The 9979-nt window shown below is 38.2% G+C and overlaps 1 protein-coding gene across 1 annotated transcript; it reads left to right on the top strand.

Annotated features, from left to right (window-relative positions):
- The first annotated feature begins 6958 nt into the window (after positions 1-6958).
- On the top strand, positions 6959-7693 carry LOC122065012 (protein FAR1-RELATED SEQUENCE 5-like). The gene has a single exon (XM_042628809.1). It carries the CDS (start codon positions 6959-6961, stop codon positions 7691-7693), a length of 735 nt encoding a protein of 244 aa, XP_042484743.1.
- Positions 7694-9979: the final 2286 nt, after the last annotated feature.

Genomic DNA, 9979 nt, shown 5'->3' with positions numbered 1-9979 from the left:
GGGGGTTGATTATAATGAGACGTTTAGTCCAGTGGTGAAACCCACGACTATTCGGTCCATTCTAGCCATTGCTACTTCCTAGGGCTAGCCGGTTCAATAACTTGATGTTCACAATGCTTTTCTCCACGGGGGCTCTCTGAGGATGTTTTTATGGTCCAACCTCCTAGTTTTGAAGACTGTGCTAAGCCCTTTCATGTGTGCAAACTCCTTTATCGATGTATGGACTCAAATAAGCACCTCGTGTCTGGTTTCAGCGCTTGACACAGTTCCTCATTCATTTGGGCTTTATCGGCTCTAAGACCAACCCCTCCCTATTTATTTTCCTTCGTGACCGCATTCAGATATATGTTTTAATTTATGTTGATGACATCCTTGTAACCAGCAACTCCCCCTCTCAGGTCAGTCATCTACTTCAACAACTGGCCAATGAGTTCTCCATCAAGGACCTAAGTCCTTTGCATTTTTTTCTTGGAATTGAGGCTACCAAGCAGTTGACCGGTCTTCTTCTCTCTCAGACACGATATGTGGATGATTTACTTAAAAGGTCTGGTATGGATGACTACAAAATTATACAAACACCAATGGCTACTTCCCTCAAGTCATCGGACAAATGGGGTGCACCACCGTTTGATCCATCCACCTATCGTTCAATTGTTGAGGCTCTTCAGTACATCACCTTGACTCGTCCTAATGTGAGTTTTTTTTGCTAACAAAGTATGTCAATTCATGCATGCTTGTACAGAGGATTACTGGTCCATGGTGAAGCGTATACTTCACTATCTCAAGGGCACTTGCACTCATGACCTGCATCTTGAGCGCTTGTCTCGTCCCACTCTTCAGGCATTCAGTGATGCGGATTGGATCGGTAGCTTTGCTGACTGCCGCTCTACTGGGGGCTATGCGATCTTCCTTGGTCCTAACCTCATATCTTGGACTGCTCGTAAGCAACGTACAGTCGCATGATCATCCACAGAGACTGAATATAAGGTTGTCGTAGATGCCTCCGCGGATCTCATTTGGCTGGAATCTCTCTTCTAGGAAATCAGTTTCTCTCTCCCTAGCCCCCCTGTGCTGTGGTGCGACAACATTGGTGGCACCTATCTCTCTACCAATCCCCTTTTTCATGCCTGCACGTAGCATGTTGAGATTGATTTTCACTTCCTCTGGGAATGGGTGGCACTCCGTCAGCTCTTTGTGCAATTCATTTCTACAAAGACCAGCTCACAGATATATTCACTAAGGCTCTTCTGCCTACACACTTTCAGTTCTTACGTGATAAGTTGAAGATCCGCAACTGTGACTCTTCCACTTGAGGGGGTGTATTGACGCAATATTGAGTCTACCCATATCGGGCAACTCAATAAATCCTCGCCTTTCTTGTGGGAGGTTTCTATATTTTATGTGATTCATATTGTGTATCCATGTTAGTAGTTGCCTATTGTGGCCAGTCAGCTAGGGCACACCTAGAGCACACCTCTTGTATATATATTCTCTTTTATGTAATTCAGAAAATCAATATACACAGAACACTCAAATCCAAAACTGTGTTAACACTTGCTAGCAGGCTTTGTACTACCTAAAAATTTGTATGAGATCGTTAGAACAAGCAAAAAAAGATGGACTAACGATGATGATAGGATGAGAGAGGAAGATAATTTCGGGAACCGCATCCAATTGGAGGAATTTTAATGTTTTTTTATCAATGGATAAATCCAAACCCCCATGTCTAGTCAACAAACTACAAAAACTTTTGCCATAATTTTTTTCTTTCTCTAACGTAGATAGGATATCCATAAGCACCCATTTACTGACACTGGGTCAAGAGTGAAAGATATTTCTTAAAATGTTGCATCACATAAAGAAATTTAAAATTCTATTTTCATGCAAATAATTGATTTTTTTCGTGACGATATTATCATATAATACGATTTTACCTTTCATTGGCCAAACCTCATCATCGAAAGTTAAAATCTCAAGTAATTTTCAAGTCTATAAATATATATATATATATATATATTCACATGAGAAAATTTGAATTGCTCAAAACTTACCTAGATTAAGAAATAAAAGACTTAAGTTTCTTGATTCAGATCCTCCAGGTGTTGTGGTGTGTGTCCTAGATACTCCCAGCTGTTGGATGGTGCCCAATGTGATTGGAAAGGATCAAAATCCTTTCCTTTCCTACTCAGTAGATTTAAAACGTTCCTCTGGACTAGCATAAATGTCTACGACAAATCATATTAGATAAAGGTTTTTGTGGACAGAGGACCATATGTCAAATTTCAACCAAAAATAAAAAGAAAAATTACATCTCTCTAGAGTATGGCCTAATAATACTTTTCTCTTTCATGTTTTCAAAAATTACACTTGTACTCCCTAAGGCAGATGGTGTTAGTCAGGTGTTAGTTGTGAAATGTAAAACATTATTTTACCCTTAAACCAAAAATCTCAAATTAAAAGACCATTTTACCCTTTTGTTATTTTCAACCCAAACATCCCTTGAAAATCTAATAGGACCCTAGATTGAGAGATAGAGCTGTGCAAACCCATCAACAAAGAAATTGTTTTCTTGAAACTCTAATCAATCTCTGGTGGAAAAAAGGTAAAACTCTCCGGCAAAGGTAAGTATTTCAATGCTTGATATGCTCTCCCTCTAGTCTATCTTCGATTTTGTGAAACTAGGCTTTTGATAAGGCCAATAGACCCTTAAATCTGACAAGAAGGTTAACCAATTGGGATTTTAATCCGAAAGATCATCCCCTCATGGTGATTAGAACACACATGGACATAAATCGTTTAGCGACTAGAATCATACTTGTGCGTAGTTTGGGAAGCCTCCACCTTTTTTTGGTCATGAACTATGTTCCTCACACTCGAAGATTGATCCCTCGAACAAGATCCACTCCTCTAGGGTCTTTTGCAGTCTCCCACTTGGATCCTCACAACCTTGTGAGTGAATTGTATTCTCATGTAGTGGTGATTGCAGAGACCATAGTGACTATTTATAATAGTCTACTCAGCCCTAACCACTCTCACAATGGTTGGACTGGACCCATCCCTCTAAGTGGACAAAACCTTTATGGGCCCAAATAAAGCATTTGTATTAATATAGCCCAAAACACAATATTCTCTCACTTGGGCAACATTAATACAATATATTCCCATTTGGAGTCTAGCTATATATCCTCGTAGCTAAAAATTCTACTTTAAACTTTGATTCAAACAATTTGCCCCTCATGTTGAACAATAGCAGAATATACCCCTCAATATACGACATTTGTTTATATACTATCACAAACCCAAGAAACTCATTATCCAAATCACCTAGGATAAAGACAAGAAAACTATGTTATATATGTATGATCACATAAATGTGTTTCTTTGTAGGTCCTTTTTTTTTATCAGAGGTTAGCTAACTTGAATTATGTCATAGGTAGAAACTTTGATATCAACCATACCTTGGCAAACAGCCATAACCGGAGGTTAATACCTTTATTTTGGCAAATCGCCTTTGATTTAAACTAAATACCGCCCTTTATCATGACATTTTAGAATAAGTAGGTTACGGACATATAAATTATAACCACATAACAACACAATGACAAGAAAGTGAAGAAAGTCACTATATTAAAATACTCATAGTCTAAAAATAAGCAAACAAATGTGCTCCCATTCAATTAGAGAATAAGACTCACTAAACAAGCATATCAAAAGATCCTAGTACACCCATACTAGAGTCATGAGCCTTGAAGCCTCCCACAAGTAAGGCTTTAGTGAGTCGATCTGCTACCATCTTCTCAGTAGTAATATGTTGAACATCTATCTCCTCATTACTAACCTTCTCTCTTACGAGTAGGTACTTGATATCGATTTCCTTTGAACTACTAGACTTCTTGTTGTTCTCGAAGAAAAACACTACAGAGTTGTTATCACACCACAACCTCATAGATCAAGAAATAGAGTCTGTAACATTCAGCTCATAAAAAAAGTTTCTCAACCATAGAGTCTGCCTGGTTGCTTCATAGAGCCTCACAAACTCTATTTGCATAATAGACGAGGCCAGAATGGTTTGCTTTGTGCTCTTCCACGGGATGGCTCCACCGCCCATCAACAACTTGAGGGGGGTTATTAATATATTTTCAAAATTTGAATTTGAATTTAAATTTAAAGCATTTTGAACTGTAACAAACACTATGTTTACCCTTTCAACCTATTTCTTTATCTCTTCCTCAAACTTAGGAAGTTGTAACAGCTCAAACTCTCCCATGTATATCTTAGTGTAACAACAAACTCTTATAAATATAAAGCACGTCTCTCTCAAAATGAGTTGGGATAACAAATTGCAATCAAATACGATCTTACTTTGACACCCACCAATTGCGTTGGTTCAATCCCATGTCTATAACTAGACATGATGAAGTGTAAGATGGAAGTTCTTAATCCAGAATCTTATTATAGCGACTCAAATTGGCTGCTTGAAGTAAGCAAGATCATGGAATAGGCTTCTTAAAAAAAAAAAGGAAAAGAAAAGGAATGGGCCCATGAAGAGAACAAGATGTTTGCGAATGCACTGGTGATGTACCGATTTCATACTGTTATGTATCCTAGGGAAGACCATGGGACGTGATCAAGCAGTACAAGGAACTAGAAGATGATGTCAGTGAGAAGGAGCATGGTAAGTGATGGCCTGGTGTTGCTTAATGTGAATCCCTGAAGATTACCCGCTTTGCTCAATGACCTATATCTCTGCGACTCATTGTGCTTGAACGAGGTAGATAAGAAAAACACAGAAGGGAAGGGTCCAATAGTGGTAAAAAAAGGAAAATAATAGTAATAATAATAAAGGTATTGGAAATCCATCTCCCCTTGCGTTTGTTCTTATTATATTACTTCTCGTGTTTTATTTATTATAAATAAATCCACCCAACCTACCACTATGAGTAAGGTGTTAAATTTTCAAATAGAAAAGACTTTTTTTTACCTTTATTACATCTTCAACTCAAAAACATCCTAAATCTAAAAACCATTTTACCCATATTATTACCTATTCTTCCATGCCTTATGCCAGCGATCCATGCCTCTTGCTCTTTGAACCGACAACTTCCCAATTCTTCTTCTTAATCCAAATAAACTTGTTACCTATTTTCAAAATGTGTTTGGCAGTCGCCTCACCACCATTTTTTTCGCTTTCTGCTACATCCAACCCTTCTGTTCCTTCATTACTTCTTCCCATCAGTGGATTCAAGAAAGTATCTCGAATCGATTCATGGTCTCAAACCCCTTTGTCTTCTTCTTCGCTTCTCTTCTTCTTCTCTCCTTATAGTTCTTTGGCAAGAAAAGATGCACAGATCGTCGAGCACATCTCGAGCCTTTGTGGAATTCTTGCTCGCCTCTCCTCACCATTGCCATCGCCGAAGGGTTCCGAGTGATGTGAAAACTGCAGAGAACAGTGAGTTGCCTACCTATGATCCCCTGTCTGAGACGGTGAAGAAGGAGAAGTCCTGTATTAAATTTGCAGAGAACGCTGTCCATCTCATACATGTGATAGTGATTGTTCTATGTGCCATAATTCTCTGGTTTTTTTTCCAACTCAGATCCGGCATTCAAGATCTAATTAACCTCTGGCGACGAAGAGGGACAAAAATCCTCTGCAATTCCCTGTTGGTGCAATTCTGTGAAATACCCATTTCAGTGATTGACACGTGTCACATACCAAATGAACGGTCCAGATGTTATTCAACTTATAAAACCAATTTGAACCGAATCAGTGAAGAACCGTATTTGAACCAAACCGTATCACAACAAACCGGTACATTTGAAATAAAAGGTGAAAGTTTTCCCTCTCTCCTCTTTCGACTCTCTCTCTTTCCCTCTCTCCTCTTACGACTCTCCCTCTCTGTTACGGGGTTTGATTCTACCCTAACCCTTTGTCGACTCTCCCTCTCCCTCGCGACTCTCTCCCTCTCGCTCGACTCTTCCTCACTTGACTCCTCTCACTCTCTCTCTCTCTGTTTCTCGCTCGACTCGCTCTCTCCTTCTGGTACGAAGCGCTTGCAAAGAAGGTATGAAATACTAAAAGCCTTCTCTCTTTCTTTTTATTTTTTTCTTTTATGTTAATGTTAATGTCTCTGCAAAGGGCCTTCTCTCTCTTTTATTTGTTTGATGTCTCTCTGTTCCTCGCTCGACTCGCTATCTCTGAGATTGAAATTTTTTTGAAGTATTTACATTGTACTTTGCACAAAGGTGCTCTGTGGTTTTGAATGCTGAAATATTAGGTTTTCTGTTCAATAAAATTTCAATTTTAAAATTTTTATTTGCTTGTTGTCTCTCTGTCTTTGTTCCTTGATCGGTTCGCTATCTCTGAAATTGAAAATTTTTTGAAGTATTTACATTGTACTATGAACCGGGTTTTTCTGTGGTTTTTAATGCTGAAATATTAGGGGGAAGGGTTGTTCTTAGCCACTTATCAGTGACATATGACTGAAGATGGGAATGCAGATTTAGGGTCTGATTTGAAAATCATTATTTTTATTTGGTCATTGTCTCTGTCAAACCTAAGAGATTTGCTGTCTTTGTCCTTGTTTTGTCTAGTATGGAGAATGTTTGCATGAATGATGCGAGTGAACCTGCGTTTGGGATGTTATTCAACTCAGAACAGGATGCATACGATTATTACAATAGTTATGGACGGGCAATGGGGTTTAGTGTTAGGAGACACTTTGTGAATAAAAGCAAGAAAGACAACACGACTATAACATCTAGGGGATTTGTCTGTTCAAAAGCTGGTTGTCGGTTGAGTGACAAGCGAGACATCAATATTGTTAACCCTCGAGCTGAGACAAGAACAAATTGCGAGGCACGAATGAACATATATTTGGTTGATGAGGGAAAATACAAGTGCCGTGACTTTGTGAGAGAACATAATCATGAGCTTCATACCACATCAACAGTTCATATGATGCGTTCACAAAGGAATATGTTAGACATACATAGGTATGAAATTGATTTGGCAGATGACTCGGGAATCAGGCCTAGATCCACATTTGAGTTGATGGGTAGGCATGCTGGTGGGATTGAAAACCTAAGCTATATGACTCAAGATGTTAGGAATTATCTTCGCACTAAAAGACAACGTGCCTTAACATATGGTGAAGCAGGTAGTTTGATGAAGTACTTTGTTACCCAAACTAGGAACAACCCATATTTCACATACTCATTTCAGCTGGATAGTGAAGAACAAATAACTAACATATTTTGGGCTGATCCAAAGATGATCATTGACTACACACAATTTGGAGATGTAGTCAGCTTTGACACTACATTTCGCACCAACAAAGAGTGTAGGCCGTTTGGGTTGTTTGCTGGATTCAATCATCATAGAGGGTGCACAGTATTCGGGGTTGCACTTTTATATGATGAGACAGTGGAATCTTTCAAATGGTTGTTTGAGGTATTTGCTGAAGCACATGGTGGAAAGAAGCCTATAACTATCTTCACGGACCAAGACAAAGCTATGGCTAGAGCATTAAAAGAAATGTGGCCTCAGACATGGCACGGATTGTGTACTTGGCACTTAATGCAGAATGGCATTACGCATTTGGGTCATATGATGAAGGATGGCTCTCATTTTCTTACAAATTTAAAGAAATGCATATACGAATACGATGTGGAAGATGAATTCGAGACAACATGATTTAATTTGTTGGACGAGTATGATGTTAAGAATAATGAATGGTTGCAGCGCATATATGGGCTTAAAAGTCAATGGGCGAGGTGTTATATGAAAAACACATTCACAATAGGCATTCGAAGTACACAGCTCAGTGAGAGTCTCAACAGTGACTTGAAGGACTATTTGAAGTTAACTTTGGATGTTGTGTAATTTTTTAAACACTTTGAGAGAGTTCTTAACCAGAAGCGTGGTAATGAATTAAAAGCAGAATTTGATGCATGGAACAAGATGCCACGACTTGCAAATTCAATGTCTATTGTACAGAAACAAGTTGGGGAGCTCCACACTCTTGTTATTTTTCAGTTATTTCAAGAGGAATACAATTGGATGACTGTTTGCACCATTATAAGTCGAACTGATGGGAATCCCTACATTTATTTTCGGGTTGGGATTTATGAAGCAGACTGTGAGTATAAAGTATGTTGTAACCCACTTCAAGGAATTGTAGCATGCTCTTGCATGAAATTCGAGACTGATGGTATTCTGTGTTGTCATTGTTTGAAAGTTTTGGATGTGTTAGATATAAAACGTATTCCTGAATACTATATTTTGAAGAGATGGACACGGGGAGCAACAAATATGGTGGTCAATGACAGTAGGGGGAAAGAAGTTGAACAAGATGTCAACTTGGACTGTACGCAACGGTATAGGCGTATTTGTCATGAACTTATTCAAATAGCAGCAGAAGCTTCAAATACAGTTGAGGGATACGAGTTGGTGAAGGATACTGCGAATGAATTAAGGTTGAAGCTTGGTGATATTAGAAACCCAGTTGATTGCCTTGATATGCCAATATTGACTGATTTCTCAAATGACATATACGATGGATTATGTTTGAAGCATAAAGAGAAAAGTAAAAGAGGTGATAGACGGTTAAAGAGTTGGGTTGAAAAACAAGGAAAAGGAAAAAAAAAAAGTGGAGGACCAAGTAACAGTCAACGATTACAAAACCAACTACCAACTACTGCACCAACTCCTACACACATGATGGATAACATAGATCCCAGTTACATGTCATTTATGGTGAGTAGGTCTAGTTTGTTATGTTGTTTGTTGCATTTTTTATTTTTCTTATTTATTATGGATTACCCTAACATCAATGTCACTTCCAGGATTCTATTTCCCATATATCATTTCAAGCATCTGCAGCTCATCAATTACTGGATGAAGATTATATTTAGATTCAGCTAATGAAGACTTCTTTTTTTACTATTAAGTTCCGTTAATGTGATGGATTTTTTGTGCTATTAAAACACAGTTTTATTGGATCTTTATTTTTGTGCTTATGTTAATGAACGGTCCAGGATTCTAAGTTTTTTTTATTGATTTTTAGCCTATAACGTATTAACAATCTTTTTTCGTAGGTAAGAAGTCTTTAGCTCAAATTGGCAGAGCATTTGGGCTAATGCCCAGGTTATGGTGGTTCGAATCCACCAAGACTTTGAAAAGTGAATGCACTAGTTGTCTTACATTATGATTTGTTAACTTGCAAATTTTAATGGCTGATTAGTTGATTGATTAGATTTGGTTTTGCTTTCTTTGTTGACTTGCATGTTTTATAATTTGTTAACTTATAGCTTGGTTTGTTATGTCTCTGCTACTACTCATTCTTTGAGTCCTACCTATATGGGCATGGTTTGGTGTTCCTTTCCTTTCTGCCAGTTTCAGATGTGCATAACCCCAAGCAGTGAAGAGGAAGGATAATGTTCAGCCAAAGGATACATATTATGTTACTGCTCCTCTTGTTGCTGGCTATTCATCAGAATCCCAAAATCTTAATTTGAAAATGAGAGGGTTTACTGAAGGAAAAGAGCCAACTGCATGTTTGAGGGTGGTCCTTGAACAGCGAGCAGAATACAAGCCTGGTGCTGGTATACCTGAAATTTATGATGCATCTCTTGTGATTGAATCTGACCTTCCTCTCTTTAAAAGGATTGTTTGGTATTGGAAGAAAACAATATATATTTGGACTAGTTTATCCTTGTTAATGATGGAATTACTGTTGGCTTTAGTTTGCGGTAGACCTATTCTTATCCCAAGAGCAAAACCCAGGAATAGTTCCACAACTAACAACAGTTTTTGCCAAAAAACAGGAGCTGGGTCCTAAAGCAGCTAAAGATCATAGGGATGTGGTGATGATATGGGTTGGAGAAGAAAATATTGTGTTGTACTCAATTTGTCTAACATACTCTGTTGTACTCAGATATGGATATTCCAACTTGTGCTTCCACTCAGCTTTAAGTTATT

The sequence above is a fragment of the Macadamia integrifolia genome, unplaced genomic scaffold (assembly GCF_013358625.1).
Source record: "Macadamia integrifolia cultivar HAES 741 unplaced genomic scaffold, SCU_Mint_v3 scaffold1852, whole genome shotgun sequence".
Classification (NCBI taxonomy): Eukaryota; Viridiplantae; Streptophyta; class Magnoliopsida; order Proteales; family Proteaceae; genus Macadamia; species Macadamia integrifolia.
Note: the sequence above shows the minus strand (reverse complement) of the source record. Positions and strands in the feature narration are given on the sequence as shown.

What these genes read in the sequence shown, in the direction of transcription:
- LOC122065012 (XM_042628809.1), top strand. Translation starts at nt 6,959, where the DNA reads ATGCGTTCACAAAGGAATATGTTAGACATACATAGGTATGAAATTGAT.